This window comes from Trichoplusia ni, chromosome 8 (assembly GCF_003590095.1).
Source record: "Trichoplusia ni isolate ovarian cell line Hi5 chromosome 8, tn1, whole genome shotgun sequence".
In the NCBI taxonomy this organism is placed as follows: Eukaryota; Metazoa; Arthropoda; class Insecta; order Lepidoptera; family Noctuidae; genus Trichoplusia; species Trichoplusia ni.
In genome coordinates, this window is record NC_039485.1 from 2,316,298 (window position 1) to 2,340,673 (window position 24,376).

General features: G+C 34.3%; 4 protein-coding genes across 4 annotated transcripts in view; 1 reads left to right on the forward strand and 3 right to left on the reverse strand.

The window, feature by feature from the left end:
* LOC113496590 (CCR4-NOT transcription complex subunit 6) overlaps positions 1–702 on the reverse strand; it is a 131,801-nt gene extending 131,099 nt beyond the window's left edge. The window contains exon 1 of the mRNA XM_026875862.1: positions 571–702. The gene's annotated coding sequence lies outside the window, so the exon portion shown is untranslated. The remainder of the gene's footprint in view (positions 1–570) is intronic.
* Positions 703–3,821: 3,119 nt separating this feature from the next.
* Positions 3,822–14,655, forward strand: LOC113496537 (transmembrane protein 135-like). Its single transcript, XM_026875793.1, has 9 exons — positions 3,822–4,313; positions 5,226–5,356; positions 7,028–7,154; positions 9,143–9,294; positions 11,016–11,127; positions 11,591–11,743; positions 12,958–13,098; positions 13,450–13,616; positions 13,935–14,655. Exons 1-9 carry the CDS (start codon positions 4,155–4,157, stop codon positions 13,990–13,992), a joined length of 1,200 nt encoding a protein of 399 aa, XP_026731594.1. The 5' UTR covers positions 3,822–4,154; the 3' UTR covers positions 13,993–14,655.
* Positions 14,656–17,212: 2,557 nt separating this feature from the next.
* Positions 17,213–22,697, reverse strand: LOC113496692 (heat shock protein 68-like). The gene is made up of 7 exons (XM_026875996.1): positions 22,500–22,697; positions 19,950–20,126; positions 18,969–19,850; positions 18,630–18,899; positions 18,454–18,555; positions 18,152–18,379; positions 17,213–17,959 (listed from the first exon to the last, which is right to left on the reverse strand). Exons 2-7 carry the CDS (start codon positions 20,115–20,117, stop codon positions 17,708–17,710), a joined length of 1,902 nt encoding a protein of 633 aa, XP_026731797.1. The 5' UTR covers positions 20,118–20,126; positions 22,500–22,697; the 3' UTR covers positions 17,213–17,707.
* A 793-nt stretch (positions 22,698–23,490) lies between these two features.
* On the reverse strand, positions 23,491–23,816 carry LOC113496693 (small lysine-rich protein 1). Its single transcript, XM_026875997.1, has one exon. It carries the CDS (start codon positions 23,753–23,755, stop codon positions 23,522–23,524), a length of 234 nt encoding a protein of 77 aa, XP_026731798.1. The 5' UTR covers positions 23,756–23,816; the 3' UTR covers positions 23,491–23,521.
* Positions 23,817–24,376: the final 560 nt, after the last annotated feature.

A 24,376-nucleotide genomic window follows, 5' to 3' on the forward strand; every position in this document is an offset into this window, starting at 1 on the left:
CTTAGATGACTAAATTACAGCTAATGTTACAAACTATGGTGACAAAACTAAAACTGCAATGATTTCTGTGGAACATTAACCAATACTTCTGTTATAACAATCCATATTTCATACTTATCTACGTAAACACTGATATCATTGTTTTCATACATATGGAAACGAATCTTTACACTAAAAGGGGTACGAAGTGATAAAAATGTACCTTTATAACACCGCGAGAGGTCATTAGGTGTGATAAAACGACTTTTTTCGATACATTATCTTCTTTCGAAAAATAAGGACAACACAAGTCCATAACCTCCGTAGTACGGCGGATAAACCTATGGAATACACTTATTATACACACACAGCAAGCTTTCAACAACGAAACAAGACCTAATTTCACGAAAAAGTACTCATTTAATTCATTATTTCAACGATAACTGTGTAAATGCGTAGCATCTTTGTGTACAGCTGACATAAAAGAGATGAATCGACTCCAACTACAGTTGAGTCCCCAAGCGCCAATTCACTTTTTACACTTAGAACAATTTCAACCATAAAATAACTATGTAACCGTCTAATACACACCTTCATCTACTCCTTAAAACCTTTTACTTCAATTAGGATTATAGTAATGGGAAATAAATCACTGTAAACAGACAATAGGACACTCTTGACAAACAACCACATCAAACGTCCATTTACCGACTGCAGCGACAATCGACATTAGCGGTGAATTCTAGAACTTTACGTTGTGTTGTGGCGACCATAGACAATTCTTAGTCTTTGGCGCAAAGTTCGAATAAGTAAATACTAATTCAAATAATTTTTGTCTAACCTCTTGTGCTCATTGAACTTTAAAATTTTTAAGCTTCCCTACCTAATAGTAATTCACTGTGATGTACACATCACATGATGATGATTAATAAAGGGTCTGATACTAACCTAAAACATTTTCTTGAGCCGATGATGCTATTTTCTAAAAGTTTAGGAAATGGATCGTTTTGTCAGTTGCATGCATGAGGATTGAGGGCTTTCGTTGTATACAAAGACTTATAATTAATAGTAAGAAGTGATTCAAATAAAAATCGAAATTTTAAAAGTAATTACAGTGAAGTATTTTAAATGATCTTAAACGTATTTTAGGTATATTTTTTATACAAATTCAATTTAATTAAAATATGGTATTCTTAATACAATGCAGTCCATCTTGAAAAAAAAGTACTTTTAAGCTATTTACTAGTTCTACCTGTGAGGCAAACCTATTGATATTGTAATCGGCTTAGCTAGCCCCTTACTAATAAAAATAGCAACTTATCACTTTAGCAACATGGCAATCGTAAATTAAGATTTGAATTGAATACTTGATTGTTTTACATTTGCTTCTAGGTATGAAGGTACCAGGCTAAGATGTTCTGTAAAAAAATGAGCTTTGTGCACTTTAATTTACGACGTAACTAAGTTAGTGTGAACACGAATCCCTTGTGTTCAACAAAGCTGCTTTACTTGACACAATTTCAAGCAATGTTCCACTCTGGGTTAAAGAAGTACTGGGCAACGATTCCGCTATTTATTTACACGGCCGATGAATAGAAATTACATTTTTTTAATATGCAATTTCCATTCATCATTCCAACTATCATTACATGACCTAATACAATAGTGTTGTTACGTTGTTATAACTTAATACCGTAACTGTATAAAAATAAAAGTGATTTAACACATTTATTAATTTTAACTTATTAATTAAATTACAATATGAGGTAAAATAAGTTGTAAGTGGCTCTTGTTAAATCATTTAGAGTACAATTAAGTAAGTCTCTTGTGACAACGTATTAAGTGTCGGCAACGCACGCGTCAGGGGTGCGCGCTCTAAGAGGTTGGTGCGCGCGCGCAACACCATCAGCAGCACCGGCTTCCATCGCCGCTCCGCGTTTTCGTCAGGAGCTGATAGCTGAAGTAGTTCTAAAGTTCTCGGGTTATTTATTTTGCCACGAAGTATCTTAAACCAGTATGTGGCCACAGCCTCCACATCACGTTGTACCATCATCATCATCATCATCATCAGCCTATCGCAGTCCACTGCTGGACATAGGCCTCTCCAAGTGCACGCCACTGAGATCGATTTTCGTTGTACCATGCCCTACATAAATAGGGCTAGGTATAATATAAGATAACCTGGATAAAAGCCGTACACTTTAAATAGAACAATCTTAAAAATGTGTTCTGTTCACGCTCAAATATTAGGTAATTTATTTTTGGTCTTATGCAGTGACAACGGGATTAAACTCCTAATGGCTTTTTAAAAGTGCTTCATATAGTGTTCTCGCAAGTTAGTAAATTGGTTAGCTAAACGTAATACTATCCAAAAACTTCGGTAAGCTTTTCTTCGGTAAACGATATAACTGAACATTTGGTAACATTTAAATACATTTTATTTTTCAAACTCCATTCGTCGATTTTAGTTATATCAAATATACCGACACTTTCCTGTTCTCATAAGCATTTCTTTATTTAAAATTTGAACATTTATAGCATTGACAGTGAGTATCCCGCCCCGTATTGAATTCCCAATATCCCGATAGTGAATCCCGTATTCGCGATGTGACACTATTGTTTCACATGTAATGCAATTTCCATTCATTCATCGGCCATTGTAAAAAGCGGAATTAGATCCCTGATCTAATTGCTCTGTCAAGAATGCTAGGAAATCTTTTGGCTATAACTTTTAAGATGGTTAGGTTCAACTCTATGATCATCAATATTGCGAAACAATATGACGACAGTATTTAGGCTCACAGATTCTTACACCGATTGTGTAATTCAATTTAATTTTATGTAAATGTTAATGAAATAGGTACCTATATACATTTCTAAATATTTGCATCCATTGTTGTAAATTGAATTTAATTGAAATTCGTAATGAACTTTGGCTCGAAAAGTAACAATGATGAAAACAATGAGCATTCAGTCGATTTAATATACCACAAGTCTGAAGGCGGTGAACATAGTTAGTACATAAGTGTGTTATATTATTGTGAAGTGAAAATGGTTGAAGTAAGCAAATTTATGGTAGACCACCATGATGCTGTTCATAACACATGTCGAGAACTTCTCCATCCTGGGAATACCTGCGTAGGAGCATTTGCTACTATGTTCTGGGCGAGTACCAAAGGAGCTTATCAGTTTTATGCACCAATTTATTTGGTGAGTATTTTTTTAGTTTGTTTATTTATTTTATAAAATCTGGTATATTTTACCGTTGTATCCAGACTCATTCTCATCAGTCTGGGGCTTTTGGAATTCTTGTTTTTCCTGTTAGACTGTAATAACCTATTCATCAATAAACTCATAACACAAATGACCCAAGCAACATGCTATAATGTAAAAACTTACTACAAAGTAAATTACCGAATAATGTTTTAAGTTTTATGAAGTTGTCTATGAAATGATATAGTTGTTATAATATCTACCTAAAACGGATACCTTGGAGACATTTCAACAACTACCTATATCATAAAGATGTAAATTTTTACACCTTTTTTTTCCGGTATTTTGCGGTATACATAATTATGTCCATATAAATCTAGTGACTGCAAAATTTCTTGACGATTATTATTCTCGAAAGCCTAGTGGTCAGCAGTGAAATCATCTCTGCCAAGTTGTCAAAATGACAGATGCGAAATGAAATTGACGTGAACGTTCACCACGCGACGTTCCGATGTATTTTATTTGCTTTTGTCTAGTTCTTTTGCATCGTTGAGAAATGGAACATCTAGGTAAACGCAAGACAGAGAAGGACATAAAATGAAACATTCAAAATCTTATGAATTCGTCTTTGTGTGGCTGCGGGAGACCAAGATAATGTACTATGTAGTAGTATTTTAATATTGACTAAAAGATAACGTTATTCTAGTTGATTAATGCTCTTTATGAATATAGATTATGTTAAAATTGTCTTGTTTCGAGATAATAAGTATATCTAAGTGTATCTAATAAACGGGTCATGTTTTAAAAGATCCATCAAATATTAATATTTTTAAGTGGATTGTATTGCGACTGTGATATATCTCATGCGTCTTCCAATTTTATCTCGTAAACAGTTGGTTACAGTGCAATAAATATATAGGACGGAATTATTGTTATATTGTTACTAGTTTAATTAAATAAAAATGGTTGAAGCTAGTAAACTTTGGTTTGAAAGTGCATGCAGAGACAGTAGATGCTCTGAACTGATTCACCCCTGGACTTATCGATGTTCTGATGCTACTCAAACCATGCTGATTAGCTGTATAAAGGGCAGCTATAAGTTCTATGCTATGGTTTACATTGTAAGTATTAAATAGAGTTATATATTTTTTTTAAAACGTTCAAATTAAGTTTTGTTTTAATTTTTGTCGTCATTCATTTCTTGTGTAATTAACACTTGAACTTCGTATTTCTGGTGTTGTTTATTTTTTGTAACATATATATATTAGTTTAGTAAGTATATGTTACATAATTATTGAATTCTTCTATGTAAAATGCTGAATGATTTAAAGTATAAGAACCTTGAATGAACACTTTAAACTTATGCATGCCAAGGACCTTTAATAACTTGTGAATATTAATTGCTTCAGGTCCTATGTTTTAAAATGATTTATTAATTTATGATCACCTTTATATGGGTTAAAGGGCAATATAAATTGCTATACCAAATAGTGCCATACTATTGATACTGTACACCAAGTTTCCTTCCTTAATAATATTAGTAAAATTAAAAAGTATGTTGAAAGAAGGTTTTATTCATTTAGTAAGTCATCCAGATCCAATTCATATTTTAAATTAGATAAATAACAGACTCAGCAGTATAATGATCATGTACACTGTTTTCCAATGGTTGGTATAAAAGTTTTGTTAGGTTTTTATTCCCTTCTCTTTTCACTTTCTCTTAACTACTCTAAACATGGAAAGATAATGAAACCTTTCTAGCAACTCTCTTTTACATAATCAACTTTGATCTAACTTTGAAAATATACTACACTTGTATAGAAAGAGCTGTTTCTAAGGTTATTGGCAATACATTGAACCCTTTCAGTTATAATGGAATAGATTGACGGTTGAATTGGAGAACAACAAAGTGTATAGTCCTGTTAATTTTTACCTACAATAGAAGATGTTAACAATACACCGAAGTCACAGTAATTCTGTCCAGACAGAGTCCTTGTCTTGCCTTGTATAATAGTAATGTGCATTTGTTTCAGATCCAAATATTAATGAGAGGGAAAAAGTTGGGCAAAAAGGAAATGTTAGAACAATTCAAACTATATTTGAAATCTGGAATATTTGGTTTGACTGTTGGAAGTTCATTTGTCACATTGAACTGTATATTCAGGTAAGAACCTGTTTTTTTCACTAATTTTTTATAAGAAACTTTACTTTAGATTTAATCTTTATCCAATAAATATATTCTGTACTCGAAAAAAGATTATAAAATACAAAAAAGACCTTGTAAAATAGTTTGTAACATTCTTAAACTTTGTATGGGTAAAATAATCCCATTTCTGCACTGTCATAGTGGCAAGATTGTAAAGAAATACGATCTGCCAAGAGTTAAATTGTATATTTATAATTGTATACAATTGCATGTAATCAAGGGCGTCGCCAGCCGATGGCGCAGGGGGGGGCAAGTTGACTTTACTTACTACAATTCATACTTTTCTCATTCTCTATGAATGAGAAAAGTAGGTATGAATTGTAGGTATTCTGTGACAGTACAGAGTCCAATGTGTAAAGCTACAGGAGCACGAGCTCTTGACTATGCAATAAAAAACTTGTAAATAAGTTATAATAATATTTATTAGAAAAATAGAATAAAAAGGAGTTTGAATTTGAATAAGTGTACAGCGTACAGCGTATTTTGTTTAATTATCAGATTATTTTTTTAGCATTTTAGAATGAGAAACTGTCTAAACCGCATGGAAGAGGGTAGCACTTTTGTATCTGATCCGACGTAGACGACAAGGAAACACCGGCCCCATTGTACATCCACCCCGTGTTCTATTTAACCATTTTTTTATAAGTATCATTCGCTATAAATATTTTACATAATACCTATCAGTGTTTCTTTGTTTATTTTATTTAGCGTAATGTGTAAACGCATTACGCTAAATAAAATATTCAATTTTTCATAATCTATAATTTTTACCAAAACATATTACAATAACGGCTCAAGATTGTTTCGTCGGTCTTGACTCTCATGTTACTGATGTTACACTGTTTATATTGCATTCGTGTGATTCGCTACGCACACATAGACAATGACGCACTCTTTTACCTAAACTTGAGCGCAATCATTTTGTGAAATGGCTCTTACGAGTGGAATTGGTGAATTCATTCGAGTTTCAACGCATGGGAATGATTGTTCAAGGCTTGAACTTCAAGCGAATCTAGTCAAATACTTAGGACTTTGGTTGCGTGATATTTGGCAAGTTTTTTAGAATCTCTAGGGGGGGCAGCTGCCCCTTCCTGCCCCCCCTTGGCGACGCCCTTGCATGTAATTAATCTAATTATAGTGCTGCAACATTAAAGTTGCTAATTAAAGTACTGCATACATTATCAAAACACTTGAATGATTATTTATGGCCTTAATTGTTACACTTGAATGTCCATAATAAAATTATCTAAGTTATATAATGTACATTATTAAACAAATAAATCGGACAAGTGGGAGTCAGATTCGCAACATTAAGAATTCCTTTAAAATTGGGCAAAGCAAATTGGTCAGCCATCAAATTATCACCATAACAATCTTGCTTAACCACCATCTTTCATTTTCGTATGTATTGAGAGAGACATGTGAGAATTTGAACTGTCTAGCTATCACAGTTCATTAGATACAATGTGGCAGCAGACAGCAGTGCTTTAGCTATATTGTTCCATTAACCCTTTTAAAACAGACACTAAACAAAAAGCAATCAAGTATTTATTGTGAAAACATTTGTCAAAAACAATAGAACTCTGGTTAAAGTATGTAGGAATACAATCATTTGTGTTTTGTCCACAGGAGTTTGTTTTTCAGTCAATTCTCATACTACACAACTGTGTTACTACCATGCACGGTGAGCGGTCTAGCTGTATACTTCGAACCACCATACCGAAGAGTTATGGTTGTCAACTTGTTTGTTAATCTGGTGAGTAATTTATGTAAGTGGCTTATGTGAAAACTACAAAAAACTTATGCATAATATACAATTTAGTCTAATTTTTGTATTAAAATGTATTTAAGTATTAAAGATGTTAAAGGCTTATGTCAGAAATAATTATACATTTGCATAAATAGATATACTTCTTTACCTATATATTAATATATGTTTATTGAAATAAAACTCGTTAAGTGCGATTTGGATTCGGACTCCGTCCAAATGGGCTAAAGAAGAACAGATCGGTTGGGTGATAAATAAATACCCACCTTCAAATTTATATATCCATCAAGAGACTTATGATCGTAACAACCATTGCTAAACACGATCTTTTTTTTTAGTTTTTAATGTCATAGCCAGTTGTCATGTCACACTGTATGAGATACAGCTTAGTGACGAACGGACAGAGAAACAGGGTTCCGCTTTTAGCCTTCAAGTACCTAACCCTAAAAGGGTTAGGTACTTGAAAAATACAATAGAAAAAAAATGTTGATTATTATCAATCCTAAAAATTTACATAAATATTTATCAAAATCATTAAATGTTATAATTAGCAACATATATATATTAACATTGATATCGATTGTACGGCAAGTGTAGATAGTACATGGCAAAATACCGCTGTTTGCAAGATTTCTTCGATAATGTACTCATGATATTATTGTTGTCAGCTACTTAATTGTCTTGTCGATAAAGATTAGATATGCAGGTATTATCATAATCTGCTTGTGGTCTAAAACGTACAAAAAATTTGTTTTTTTTTTTAAGATTAAAAAATATGAGATAATCTCTCGCTTCATATTCTCGTTCTATAGTTTTTATGTAATTTACGTTATTGAATTCATATACTGCTGTAGAACCTAGATGAAACGAGAAAAAATCAATTTGATTTTAATTTAGGTGTACTTCTCTATATTTTCTATTATTGACTATTTATTTGCCCTTTATTAACCAGGAAAATAGAGGTTTACCTACCTTATTAAACAGTAATCGATATGGTGATATTTTTATTCAGTTGCCTTCTGCACTTTGCCCTATCTAAAACGGTAAACAGTGCTCAGTCCTTTTTAAAACCTATTTGGTAGCCATAAGGTCCACAGTCGTAAAAAAGATTGTTTTATCTGTGCTCTATGAATAGTATACAAAAAAACCTTAGAGCGTTAGAGCAGTTACTATGGGTACGATTACAATTGCCTCGTCACCGTCGATCTCTTAAATGCTACATGCGTCATTCGAGTAATACCTACTTCTTTGCTTGAAAATAGAAAACAGTAATCTATTTTTTTTTCAGATTTTATTTCTACATTTATGGCATAATTTAGTAGTTGAAAACATCGTTCGTTGTAATTAATGTGTTCTTTTTCGTGGTAACTTGCAATGTCTTTACACTTGCTCTTGAAATAGGGGTGACCAATGTAATATTATTCCTTCATGTAATTGTTTGTTTCGTGGTTATTCGCGATGCCTTCTCCTTTGCTCCTGGATGAAGGGGAAAGAAATGAAAGTTATTTCTTACCTCTTTTGCAATTTCCAATTTGTAATTTCCTTTAAAGCTAATCTGGCATGTAGGGCTAAAATCAGACCGGAAGGGACGTTTATAGCATTATAGTTTGCGCGAAACCTCTGTCCCAAACGACAGTACTTGACGACGCTGTTAGTATTATTTAATTTTGTTTTGTATCGTGCAAAAAATTGAAAGTGATAGGTCATTGATGTAAAATAGGTACTTACTAAGAGTTGTGCATTAACATTTAAAAGTTTTTTGGGGCATAAAGTCCCCTAGCCGCCTTTGAATACGCTATGAGGGACAGAAGTGTTTTAATCGGTGCAAACCAATCAAATCCCCAGGAAGTGGCGTGGCGGTATGGTTCAAATGAGGTCCAGTTTTCCGCTTTGTAAAAAGAACATACTATATTACAGCTAGCAGGAAAATACGAGAAAGTTATAGAGTTATACGAGAGATAACATTTAACTTTTAGGTGTTCGAGTACTGGGTACGGACATTAGAAATGAAAGGTTGGCTACGACGGTCTCCAGGCAAGGAAACCTTAGTCTTCATGCTGGGTAGCGCTGTCTTCTTCTATCTCTTGAGGCTAGACAGAGAGAACGACAAACGTACACCTCTGTTTTGGTATGTATGAAGATTCAGTTCAATTAGTATTTACATACGAAAATAATAATAGGTACCTAGTGTACCTACCTAGTCGTTTTCGTAGACTAACTATACTTCGCGGTCTGTTTCACATTATGATTATTATAAAGATATACACAAAGAATATCTTATTTGATTTGCTAGGTAAAAAAGCTTGCTTCTTACCGGTAAGTTTTGGACATTAGAATTAAACTGTGACGTAAATAGAGGACTAATGTTTTTTTTGTCCATTTCTGTTCGCGTTTTTTTGACTGCATGAATAGCAGTATGTTGCCCGACGTTTGCGGGCTCGAACCCAGCGTAGGACAAGATTACTACTCAAATATTTGTGCTTAGTGTTGATGTTTTGTGACTGTCTTGAATATAAGTGAGATACCCCGCGACAAAAAAAAACTTCTTAGTCGCAAGTCACTGTTAAAAACAGCAAAAAGGAAGTATACAGGAAAATACGTTTCTCTCATTTATTACAGTTACAAATCAAAAGTAACACTGATAAATAATAATAGGTGTTTAAAATATATGCAAAGTAATGTTTATTAGGTTGTTTAATTATGAAAAAACCGTGTCAAATGTAAATGACCAGAAACGATAAGCATCGCTGAGACCAAGATTTATGTCGTATTGTTTGACTCGTAATTAGTAATATCAGTTACTTAATGGTTGCTGAGTTCACGTAGTTATTTAACAATACATATATTATACTAGACATTGAGGGATATTCTAGACATAATCTTGACAGATAAAGTCATGATTGTTTCATTAGGTTTTGTTATTGCTGAAAGCTCGCGTCCGCTAATCGAGTAGCTTCATTCGAGCTGTGTTAGTGTATTTCTACTAATTATTTTAATATAATAAAATACCACCATTTGAATCGCGACCCCGACTCTAGTTAGGTCCGAAACTAGTCGGGAAATCCCGATAAATACGCTTGAGTAAACCGTTGCATCATTTAATAATGAACTTGGCGGGGGTACTACCGTGCCGAGATCATTCTCACGATAGCTACTTTTAAATTAACCGTATTTATAGTTGGGGTCTTTGTTGGTCATAAAGCTCTAGAATACTTGCTCCAGCTTTTAAAATGTCCACCAGAATGCTGAGGTATTTACGTTATTACAGAGTTGAATATTTTGAAGTTTAAGGAAAAAAAGTAAATATAAAATTACAAATAATTAATTTTGAAATTATATTACGAACAGTGTCTGGCTTTTAAACAGTTGAACATATTCAAATTGTTTTATCGCTTAAGATAACGGCACCCTATTTTGTCGTAATATTACAAAATAAGAGCAATGAAAGCAAGAGCGATCTCTTACGACAGCGTTAAAAAACTTGTTCGTATGCTTTAATACACTTATTATTGTGTGTAAGATTTTAACTTGAAAATCAATACTTATATATTACATATTCAATTGTCAAAATCAATAAGTAGATACTGCTTTTAAATATATTTTTATGTTGAAATAAAAAATAAATGCTACATACATTATCACCATTGTTATACGAACTCTCACCACTCAAATGTCAAATCTTGTTGACAAAATGTTAAATTTATGACCTTCATTGCAAATTGAAACTAAAGCAATGTACAAAAGAGTTTTGTGCTATAAGGTTAAATTTCCTCTAACGTTTTCTAAAAATTCAAAATTCATGTATCTATACTACTTGTATGCTAATGTATGCTCTTTTATGAATTTCAGGTTCTTTACTCCACCGCGTGTATCGAAAGAGGTTGGCGAGCCTGTGACTGGTATTGAAGGTAGAAGTCCCGCGTGCCCGCACAAAGGGCCATGCATAAACTATATTTTAAAGGTGCTGTTATGTTTTATCACTAGTATCTGTATTCTGAACACTGTGTTCTTGGTTAAATGAGAATTGTATGCGCTGGTTAAATTTCCTAAAATAATTTTGCTTGAACAATAAACTTCATTTTCATTAATTATTAGGTCTTATGCTGGCTCTCTAACTTTGTGGTGATATGTTTAAATACATTTCTGAACATAGGTTAAGTACATTTAGAAGTCGTGACATTTTACTAAATCGACTATATTAATTTCGATTGCCTGAATAGAACTATATTAATTGCGAATACTTAGGTTTTCAGATTTTGATTATCTTAAAAATGGCTTAAAAGAGCTTGCTTGGAGTTTCTAGTTCAAAGTTCTTAGTTTTTTTCTTCTTAGCTTATTTCAACGAGGATGTTCACAGCTTTTCTTTGCCCATTTAATGGGCATCGAAAATGTGTTTTTTTATTAGTTGATTGTTCTTATTTTAGGGAACAGCACAACTCTTCGGTGTTGGATACGCCATGACGTTACTAAGAACGATTATACCAAAGATATTGACGCCTAGAAAAGCATTAAAAGCTTTGAGACTGTCGCAACTGAAACTAGGACTCTTCTTTGGAGGATATATTGGTTTATATAGGGTAAGTAAAAATTGATCAATATGAACTTAAGGCATATAGGCTTATCATTGCCTCTGAAAGTAAGGTGCATTTGCGGAAATGGGACGGTACCCTAGATGACTTAGCGACGTCGAACATCCGCATCCCCTTATTCTCATGATAATTTAAAATTTACAAATTACAATTTGCGTTATACCAATCGAGATAAAGATTTTATTTTCAATGTCTGTGAATATGTATATTTTCTTTTGTGCTGCAATCATAACGTAAGTTAACTTAACAGTTTATTTGTGCCATCTTCATTGTTCAAATAGAAACAAAATACATGTATTTTTCTTTAGTTCTATCTGACGTACTACGAAGAGTCCTAATATAGTAATAGGAGTAATGGAATGATCAAGCTGCAGCACGCAAGCAGCTATTTTTATAAACCAATTTGGACCACAGGTGTTTCACAAATCGTCGCAATACAATTACTTCAACCGACCTATTCAAGTGTAATTTGGTGGATCTGATTACCGATTTGTTAACCCATTGGCCTTGCAGTTGTACTCATTATCATTCTTTTTTGGGAGAATAAGTAATGTGTGACAAGTTCATTGACGTGTTATACTAAATTTAGACTTTATTGTGCTTGTTCGCATTGTTCCTTGCTTGTAAAGATTATTTATTGCTCTTACATACAACACACATTTGTGTCACGATTTTTTAGAGTGCCTTACTAAAGTTTGCCCTTTTGACGTTGTATTCATATTTGTACTACTAGTGGTGTATTAGTAACATTAATATGTATGTTTTTTTTGGGAAATGTAAATTAAATCATTATGTAAATACATTGTATCGTTTCATGCTCTACTTCCATATTAAATACTAATATGTAGCAAGTTAAAGACAATGTACTGAAAGACGTGTGAAAAACAAATCATTCAATCAATATGTAGATTCCCGACAGCCTTACTGAGATACTTAGATTCTATATGCAGGTTCTACAGCCGTAATAAGTAAATTCCATAACCCAAAAATGCATTTTAAGACTCTACAGGAGATTCAAGAACCCTAATAATACACATTGTAGTCCCTTTGCAGTTTACTAACCTCAAAAGGGAAACTACACTTCAAGGACAGTGTTAAGGTGCACTATCTAAATTCTGTCCTAAAATCAGCCACTTAAGGCTGAAATTAATTGAAAAGTAGCAAGATATTGTTAATAACGTCACCTTACCCCCCGTTCCCAGTTAGTAGTGTGTATCCTGTGCCGCTCGCACGGCAAGGACAGCGCGCTGTTCGCGCTGCCGGCCGGCTTCCTGTCGGGGCTCGCCTTCCGCGCCGCGCCCTCGCTGCCCATCGCACTGGCGCCTGTCACATCAGCTCTGCAGGTAAGTGGGGAATAGGTTGGAGGTGACAAAAAATCCGACGAAAGAATTTGCTCATGTTAAAATAATAATCGTACAATGTTTAAAGAGGTCTTTTCATCTTAATCTGTGGTGTATTCGGAAGAACAGTTCCTCCAAAAAGCCCAAAAACACTTTGGTTTGCTGTTACAAATTTCTTGCCACCAAATATTTTATTTAAAAAAAAATAATCGCTTGGTCGAAAATTACGTATTAAGTTCTGTATACATTTACCAACAAACAACTAGTCAGATCCATTTCTTATAATTCAATTCCGTATACTTCCTACTGCTGCATTATGTTAAAACTTCAAATAACTCAAAACATAAATTTCAGATCTTAGCCTCGTGGGGCTACCAGAAAGGCATGATCCCTGCCAACTGGCCGCTGGTGGAACTCCTGTACTGTCTCTGCCAAGGTCTGCTGTTCCACGCGCGAGTCATGCACGAAGACGTCTGTCCGAGATACATCATCAACTTGATGCACACTGTTACTAGTTCCAAGTAAGTTGAAAATAAAATTTATTGAAGATAGGGTTGATATAGCATTTCTAAGTGTAATTTTTTACAAATTTACAAAATCAAACAGCACCCAGTATCCCTCCCAAAAAAGGGAGAAAAATGTAACCTTCTCTTTCTGCTGAGACTAGTTTTAAAGTTTTATCTTGAAAATACTGTACTTTTTTTCTTGCCTTTAATTTTTCGTTCCGTTTTAAAAGGGAAAAAAAAGGCTAGGCCGATGAAGATAATCACAGCTAAAAAAAATAGTGTGAATTTTGAATTGCTTACATCTCATACCATTTTTTTGTTTCTTTTTTCCAGAGCCGACGAAATTCAATCTGCCTTTATACAGAAGATACTGAGAGATAAGTTAGCTTAAGTTTACGTTTCGTATTTCTATGAATTATATTGTTTGTGAAATAGATACACGGTGCAAGTACCTAACTGATAGTCAATTACGAAATACAACTCTAACACTTCGATTTAAAGCTTTAAATTGAATGATGCCACGTAATAAGATTACTTTTCTAAGGCATCAATAGGTTTTGTACATTATAGTATTCGACTTTTAGAAACTAAGCGAATCAATGGTACAATGGTGCAGTGGTGGGGACTAAACAGTCACGAATAAGTACAAAGTCGTTACATAACAAAACTTATTTATATTTTTTTTAATTTAATGGACATTAAACAAATCTTTTGCTATCATCGCGAGATACTTCCACCGTGTTGTTCCAACATTATGACCTACATATATGTCTACTAGGCAAGTCTGTGATTTATGTTATTCAGATATTTTGTGGTACAGGGTTTATTTTTAATGGGTATCATTATTTAAAGGTTTGGTGTTCACTCTGTAAAGATTCCACTAATATAAATATCTAATAAGTAAGTAAAATATGTCTATGGAGCGCTCCTACTATGTTTAAGAACTTGCCCTGATTGCTATACAGGAGGTCAGGGGTTTATTTCCCACTCAGGACAAATATTAGTGTGATGATCATTTGTTCTAGTGTAGTGTATCTATATTATGTATGTATTTAGAAATATAAAATAGTGTTTATCAGTTGTCTAGTATTCATAATACAAGCTTTGCTTAGTTTGAGACTAGATGGCGTTGTGAAATATAAAAGAAACACACATCGTATTCGTCACGTATTATAAATGTTTTTCAATTAATCTGTTCTTTATTTAAGATTTCAGACGGATAAGTATGTAACTGGCTTCCTTTACTGCAACCGGAAATTATAAAACTGAAGGGTTATGGAGTACATATGCGGACATAGTATTGAGCGCTTTACAGATATTGACACAATTCTAGAATAATACTACCATAGTGTATCAGGCGTTAGTGCCAAATAACTGCTTTCGAGAAAGATAGTGGCTTAAAAATATTTAAATTAGTAATAGACAATGTTTCCACAGTTTCAAGCATATGGGCACAATATGTTATTAGGCCGATATTTCTGAACAAAGTAAACATTATAACATGTTAAATGTTCTCTCTGCTTTTAAGGCAGAACCACGTTGGTTCCTGAAACGAGACACAATGACAATTATCGTTTTTTAAAAGCTCATAGAACAAGCATTATATAAAAGTATATAGTCAAAGAAGACCGCACTTTATTGCACTCATGAAATCTTAAAAAATCCTCTGAAATATTCCAGGTGAAGATCAGAAGCTAAAATAAACCTTAAAGTGTTTGTTTTAAGATAATAATTCGCGTAGCAAACGAATAGTGCTTTTAAATCAGTGCCTCCGTGACAGTAAGAAAATACCACATCGAATAGGAGTGAATATGTATTTATGTATATGTCATTCCTACCTTAACATTTATAAATGTACCTTTTTGTTCCTAAAAAACTAAACTTTCCAATCGTTATTGGGCCGGACCTCTTATTTAAACTATATGCTAAACCTTATATAACTACCACATAAAACTGCAAGATTTTGATTTTGATAAAAATATATAGGGCGCAGTCTAAGTAACTAGGCTACAGTCATTGAGCATTATAACAATTATTCTTTTTTGTCATTTGAAAGTGACAGATCATGCCCAGTGCTCGCAGTACCGAGGCAATGCCCTAAGGTGAAATTTCAAAGTAAAAAAATCATTCAAAAATATAAATATAATTAGGCACAAATAGTTACCTATAGGTATTTATAAACAAGTATGCAATTAGATGAATTATTATTATTTATTACGTTAGCTTAGTTTCACACAAGGACAAAAACATCTTTGAAATAGTTGAATTGGTCACAATTTAGTACGAAATAAACTTAGTATTAAGTAGAAGTTTACTTCAAGCTGGTTGTATATGCAGGAGTTCAAATATGATGTATGAAGGGCCGATTATTCAATCGCCAGATAACTTTTATTTGACGAATAAGTTTCGACGTTTTGACATATTTTCTATACAAAATCTGTCAAAACGTCAAACTTATTCCTCATATAAAAGTTATCTGACGATTGAGAAATCGGGCCTAAAATAAATATGTAAAAGGTTTACTACTAACCTATTGATAAAAGTATATTTATTCTTTATATGCCTTTGCGGAACTCGCCCTTATTGCACATACTGATTTTAGGGCAGTCAGTCGATACGTTCTGCTGGGCACAAGCCTCCTTCCATATAGGGAATGTTTGAACATTGATCACTACGCTCACTGCGGGTAGGCGATTTTTTTATTCCAATGTTTGGTATCCAGGTTTCTCCACGCAGTTTTCCTATACCATTTATCAGTGGCTGTCGTAGAATAATTCACAGCTAAAACAGGCTTATTTAAAGAGGTGATGATAAGCCCCTTAGTGTAATATTCTCGGATATCGCTCTAAGAACAGTAAAAAAATCTTCACTTTTATCGGTTCCATATACGATTAAAGAAATTGAATTGAGTTTTAATCCAAGAAGAGGCTACAAAATGTTTTGTCTATTTTGATTTCCTCTACGACTTATTGTTGGTTTTTATTTGAAGTTTTAAGGCTCATTTCGTGCTAGTGCAACGCATTGTCAGCAATGATTGATCATTTTTGATAAAACCTCACTTGGATCCGCAATGTATTCCAACGCGCACATTTGTAGCCTTTTTTAAATAAACCTTTATTGAATATATCTTCCTGTTTATGTTTTGTTATTATCTAAAATTACTTAAACCATGGAATATATTATTGTTTGCGACAGATTTTACGTTGGTAGTAATGCGATAGGCTAGCTTTTGGTGCGTTTTTTGAGATTTTTAATTTCATTATTTTATTATTGTTAAGCAAGCGACTTTATAGCATGATCCCATCAACAGTTTAGTACATTACAGTATGGTTTGAGACGTCTGTTTTATATGATGTTGGTGAATAGTATTGTTACTAGAACTTGCTTTAAATTCACGCACGGTGCACATAGAAACTACGTAACCACAAATAATTATATTAAAAAAAACAATTAGTACAATTAAACCACTTAAGGCCGATTATTGCATTTTTAGAATAATTTATTGCACATGTTCACAAAATTGTAATATTAATAAATGCTCGATATTATTGTTATATTTTTGTAATAAATGATTTTGTATTATAAACTGTTTTATTTGAAATGAAATGCAATTTATTGATGTTGTATATTTTATTCACTATGGCTTCTGTAAATGCCTACCTACCTAGCCTAGTTAGAAAGAGTACAATGTCATCTAAATTGTAATTTAAAGTAACCAAGCAATTAGCAAAATGGTAAAGTAATGTGTGTCTATCAGTGTATTTACATTTATGTTCTAATTTGGACTTAAGTTTAACAGTCTATGGAAATTGTATAGTGCACAAAAGGCTTAAAACTTCAGAATACGGTCGACATAGTTTCATAATGTAGGTGTAGGGTATAATGTAGGGTGTTTGATGAGAAACGTTCATTTTAACAATATATCCAATAATATACATAGATGGCTTTTCCATAAGAGATAGAGTTATACAGTTCAATACCAAACTTTAATAGGTCTATGGTGTAACTTGATCAGGCTCTGACTTCTTTACGGGTATATAACAAGCGTATACTTGCACCTCAGTAGCAAAAGTCATCTAAGAGTACTAATTGGATATTGTATGGTGTTAATCGATCTCCGTGACTCTCGGCCCCCCAGGACTCGGCGGGCGGGCACAGCTCGGGCCCCCGCCACCTGCTCCATGCAGCTTCATCATAACTGGCTGGCAAACGCTCTGAGCATCTTTCAGATGTTGTTCTAGATCTGAAACTGAGGCACCGCCACTTTGGCCTTCAAGCCATCTTAGTTGGTTGTTGCATTCCCTCAATACCGCAGATTTTTCCCCTTCGGTCAGTCTGCCCCCCGCGTTTTCAACTGCCTGTGGAAGAAATATGATGATAGGATGGTAGATAGATATAGAAGGAGGATGACCATCAGATTTTTCAGACATTCAATATGAGATTTTACGGGCCCCATTCTGGCATTTAAATTCCTCCTTAACGTTAAGTGGTTTTTGTCTCTAGGAAATAAACTCTTACTTAGATCGTCAAATGAAAGGAATCATTCATACCGTTTTACATCCAAATATGTATCCTTCCAGCTGGTTCCTACCCTCCACCTTCTTTTTGGCGGCTTCGTCTTCTGCTTTGAATTTCTCAGCGTCGTGCAACATTTTGTCGATATCATTCTTGGTAAGTCTCCCTTTGTCATTCGATATTGTTATTTGTTCTGTCCTGCCGGTACTTTTATCTTGGGCGCTGACGTTAAGTATGCCATTAGCATCGATGTCAAATGTCACCTGAAAACGAAAATTAGAAAGGTTTTACAATATCATAATTATCATTTATAGAAAAAACAATTCATTAAAATTACTTCGATCTGTGGAACTCCTCTCGGGGCTGGTGGTATGCCCGATAAGTTGAAGGTTCCCAGCAAATTATTGTCCTTTGTCATAACCCTTTCCCCTTCATAGATCTGTAAAAAGGTTCATAAATGTGTTATCGATATAGATTTAATACAGTATGGATAAATACGTAAATGATACATACTTGTATGGTGACAGCAGGTTGGTTATCTGAGTAGGTGGTAAAGATTTGTTTCTGAGCGGTCGGTATGCGTGCGTTCCTCTCGACCAAACGCGTCATCACACCCCCAGCTGTTTCAATGCCAAGCGACAACGGGGTTACGTCGACTAATAGAACTTCTGCGATACGAGAGTCCTTGGAACCAGTCAGAATAGCCGCCTGTACTGCAGCTCCATACGCTACCGCTTCGTCAGGGTTAATAGATAAATTAAGAGATTTTCCACCAAAAAATTCCTGAAAAACAACTGTAAATTATTAGTCATTTTTCTTATTTGATGTTTCTATTTCTGCAATGTTTGGTACCTGTAACAATCTTTGCACTTTCGGTATCCTCGTCGACCCACCCACCATAACCACATCGTGTATTTCTCTTGTATTAAGGTTGGCATCTTTCAATGCTCTTTCAACTGGATTTAAAGTTTGACGGAAAAGATCCGAACATAATTCTTCAAACCGAGCTCTTGTAAGTTTTGAGTAAAAATCTATACCCTCGAAGAGTGCATCGATTTCTATACTAGCTTCTGTACTTGAAGACAGGGTCCTCTTAGCTCTCTCACAGGCTGTCCGAAGTCTTCTCATGGATTTTGGATTGTCTCGAAAGTTCTTCTTATACTTCCTTTCAAATTCCTGACTAAAGTGATCGACCATTCTGCTGTCAAAATCCTCACCACCCAAATGAGTGTCACCTGCTGTAGACTTGACTTCGAATAGCGAGCCTTCAGATATTTGAAGAATGGACACGTCGAAGGTCCCTCCACCCAAATCGAATATGAGCACATTTTTCTCGCCCGTTAGATTTTTATCCAGACCATAAGCAAGTGCAGCGGCTGTTGGTTCATTAATAATACGGAGGACGTTAAGGCCAGCAATGACGCCGGCGTCTTTCGTCGCCTGACGCTGAGAATCGTTAAAGTAAGCTGGAACTGTGATGACGGCGTCCTTCACTGTCCCGCCTAAATATGTCTCGGCAACTTCTTTCATCTTAGTTAGAATCATCGACGAGATCTCTTCTGGTGAGAACCTCTTTTTTTCCTTTTTGTATTCAACTATTATTTTTGGTATCCCGCCGTCTGAGACAACTTGGAAGGGCCAATGTTTGATGTCTTGTTGGAGTTTGGGGTCGTCGAATTTTCTTCCAATGAGTCTTTTTGCATCAAACACCGTATTTTTTGGGTTCATCGCTACCTAGAATTTTTTTTTTTGTTATGAACTGTATCATATTAATCATCTTTCCATCCAAACATCTTCTCTTATTTTTTATTTATGGAGTAATAGTTTATGTACCTGATTTTTGGCGGAATCTCCGATTAGCCTTTCGGTATCTGTGAAGGCCACGTACGAGGGCGTTGTTCTGTTGCCCTGCTCATTTGCTATAATTTCCACTTTACCATTTTGAAACACCCCTACGCAGGAGTAAGTGGTACCGAGATCTATGCCCACTGCTGGTGCCATGGTTAGTTACTATAAAAAATAAACACAATATTAGAGTGTGATTTAATAAATAAATAACTTAGATCTGGTGTAGAATTATTGCACCGTTGCTTGGAAGAACGAAAGAAATATCACACATGAGGTCGTTTCGTTTTTCTTTTCTTTTACATTCTTGCCTACTCTCCAAAACTGTGTAAGGTTTCTCAAAGCTTCATTATCACGTCATGTCACTTACACAGCAGAAGCTATTATGTAGGCTTACTTAAAGTGCCTTCTATACCAGTGCCAGATGTATTATTCCAGCGTGGCATGTAACGCTAAATTGTCAGCAACAGGGACGCGTTTCCGTAACGCGAAACTAGCTTTAGGCACGTTTAAGTTTACGGAGGATTTTGCACAGATTATCTGCCTTATGCAGTGCGGCTTAAGTTTGATTAAGTAATCAAGTATTTGATCCAGACGAAGGAAGATACTTATAGCATAGAATGAGGAGGATGTGAATAAAAAAGAAAAAAAGAAAAAGTAATAATGCGTTTAGAATGACCGCGGGAAGGCGTCAGGAAAATACTGTTACTTAAGTTTCGAAATGTGATCTTTTGTTTGCGAAATTCCAGAATTAAAACTATTCTTTTTAGCGACCCAACAAAAAAAAAATCGAACGCCGAACGAAAACTCTACACGTTGTGGTAAACACTGATCCCTTCAGCTTCTGCTTCGAATTAAGGCTCAACTACCAATTGAAATTCGGAAAAAGTTCATCGGTTATCATCAATTGGTTTATATTATTTCTTGTCCTGTACTTTCTAGTATCTTAAACCAGCATGTGTACGTATTTACAAATATTGTACCTACCGAAAATTGTCCTCAAAATGAAAATTCCACTGTTAATGCGAATCGACCCTTTCAACCCAACTCTACCAGCAAAACTGCCGCGCACTATTCTAAAGAATCACATCATTACCATAGACCGACAAACTAAACTCAGAAAGAAAACTACAAGGAAGACAATGTTTGGTAGGAAATAAAGTGTTTAGGGGAAAAATAACCCTACGGCATTAAGGCTAAAGACGATAAATTACCCTCGCTATTTTATGCGGTCGAATATTAAGAGTCCAATACAAAATAAAATACCCATGTAGCATGCAATAAATTGATTAAACCTTCTGCAGTTTTTCCTAATGTAGTTTGATTGTGGCTAAGGGAAAACGTCTACAATATTTTCGTAAATCGATCGGCAAAACTTATTTATCGCCGCAATAGGGTTTTAAATCATTGGGCACGTAAACCTTATTTTCGTTTTGATCAAATAATTGTTGGGCGAAGGCACTAAAAGCCTTAATTCCCCCGACAATAGCGCAACAAATTGCTACCCGAAAGTCCTAAAATCGTAGCAATAAAAACCACCTAAGTCGTAAATAGGACTGGTAAGCGACAGGCAATCAATTCTAAGGGATGTTATTGTCAACTCACAGAGCTTGTCGATGTACCAAATAGTCAAAGCAATACTTAGGACATCGAAATAACTGATCAAAGTCTGCATTTTCCGGTAAACACTTTCAGAAGCTAAAATAATTTATTCTTTTATCCAATTTGGCTTCAATTTGGAAACGGCAAATAGTTCATTTCGTAGAAAATGTCGAAGTGATTCAAATCACATGAATATTTTCTTTTGCATTAAAAGTTAATTGACGCAGGATCAATCAAGGTAAACCAGCCGTGATATGATATAGAGTAAGGTCACTGTAATATTGAGCCCTAAATTATGTGTAACCATTTTCGTTGCTGATTCAATACAACAGTCAAACGCAAACATATACAAAAGTAACAAAACAACAGATTTAGCGATTGCGACAAATAAATAAGCCACATTTAGTCTTGTTTATTAGCATTATCGATTTCCAATACTCTGATAGAGTTCATGAAATAAGACCACAAGATGGTGAATAGATATTTACGGGGCAATGAATCCATGACTGGAAGTCCGTATTTTAGACAACTTCTGGTGTTTTATTGCGTCGTAAACAGTAAATTAGAATTGATGTATTTATTCTCAAGTCACGTCGGTACTAGGGCAACAGAATAAGGAGGATGTTATTTAGGAGTCATTACAGTTTGAAGATTATTTTTGGATAAAGATACAAGAATAGTTTAGTATACTTTGAGACCAGTATTTACAATCCAGATATATTGAATACCTGCTTTTACGCGTAGAAGTAATTTTATACACAGCTAAATCGAAAGGTTATGTTCGTACTTATTCCCTGCTTTATTCTTAATCTGTTATGTTTAAGGAAACATACGTTCTTCTTTCATTGTTACCTACTACCTACATATTAGACTGAGCTGAAACATCAAAATTGAAAAATTAATCTAAAAGTACGTATAATTTTTCCTTACACTTACTTAGTTTTTAACATGGTTCTGGTCCATAGTGATTGTATTAATTTGTTAATAACGAAATATAAATACAAGATCTTTGTCAAAGGTTGGGAAATTACACGTCTTGTTATTATCTATCACGAACATTTTGATTTACATTTTTTGAACCATTCTCAATAGGTTTGTATCTTGACACAAGAATTTGACGTAACTAACTTAGAGATGCATTTCTTTTTTAGACTTATTTGGTTTTTGACAGTAAGTGAAGTATTGCTTCAAACAAGTTTTTATCATTGTTTGGATCTAATATAAAAATATATACATGATTTATTTACAATGGCCACCTATTTTCGTGGCAAAGCAAATAGCTTCAACCCGCGACGAGTGCAACGGCATGATGATAATAATAAGTCAGTCTCTAACCGACTAAAATCACCCCGGGCCCGTTCATCTGTCTGAGCTGGGTCACAGGCTGGGCCAACCGTGTAAGTCACGTCTGACTGTCTTTTTTAATTCGCATGCCCGGTACTCACGCCCAGCATTCGCGTCTTATCAATAAATCAGCAAAGATTTTTTAAGATCACTGCTGCACATAGGCCACCAGTAATTTACACTTTATACTCACATTGGTTTATAATTTGATAACCTATTAAATGAAACTAGGGAATTTGATCATAAATGTTTATATTTTTAAAGATTCTTTAGATAACATTTTTAATGAATAAATTGTAAATAACTTATAAATTATTTAACTTAGTATACATTATTTCACACACAACATAAATAACCGAATTACATACCCCGGTTCATAAAAACTCGTATTAACTTTCGTATTGTATTTTTTTTAACTATTTTAATCAAATGAAATCTAGTATCAAATTAAATATCTTTTATTCTTTAAAGTCACTCCTCATTTCCCATGTCCCAGTTTCCCTACGATTATTTTCTTCACTGTTTTAAGCAAGTGACAGCTACTTTTAAATAACCTTGTAAATTCGAAAACACATTTTAACCCTTGACCTTCAACTCGGCAGTCGCTGCTACAATTACCGCTTCTTCTTCTTCTTAGCGAAGTCAGGATGATTGAACCCTCGAGCTTGCAACAATTCTTGTACATTATGACACGCGTAGTAAACATTATCCATCGCCGCATCAGTCAGCATGTCCACATTACATTTACCTTTCGACTTCCCTTTCTTCTTAGACTTCTTCTCTTCTTTCTTACTGTCTGCATCATCTTCTTCCTCTTTCTTTTCCTTTTTCTTTGCTTTTGGAGGCATTTTATTAAGTTTCTTGTAGTTTTCAGTTTGTTTCGCACCCTTAGCAACGGCGGAAACTAATATTGATTAAACAAAGGCTGGATTGTTTGACGGAACTACGTAAATTTAATATGGGAAGGTGGGGTAAGACGGGGTAGCGAGGTAAGATGGGGACCCTCCAAAAATATATAATACAGTATTAATTGAAAAGTTATTTTGACGCCATCTAGTCGTATTTATCAGTACTTGTTAGAGTCGCAAAAAGTTTGTTCGAAGGAGCGCACGATTCTTCATGGTAAGTACATTTTTAAAATTTGAAGTGGTTTTATCTAATTATTGAAGCATATAAAGTGCATGACTGTTATAATGTATGATAAACATAATGTGTGACATATTTTTTTTGTTAATTTGTATTTATTTTACTATTGTAAACTCATTAATTCATGCCGGTTTCTTTTGATTTATAACCTCTAAAAATTCAATACAACTTTTAAGTCCAGTTTGGGAAAGATGGGACACTTATGTGGGGCAAGACGGGGTAGGTACCCGATCTTATCCGCTGAGTTGTTATTCAGTTTGTATTGAGATTGCATTCAACATTAACTATTTTTTTATAGTACAGTTCCAAAAACAGTAATGTTG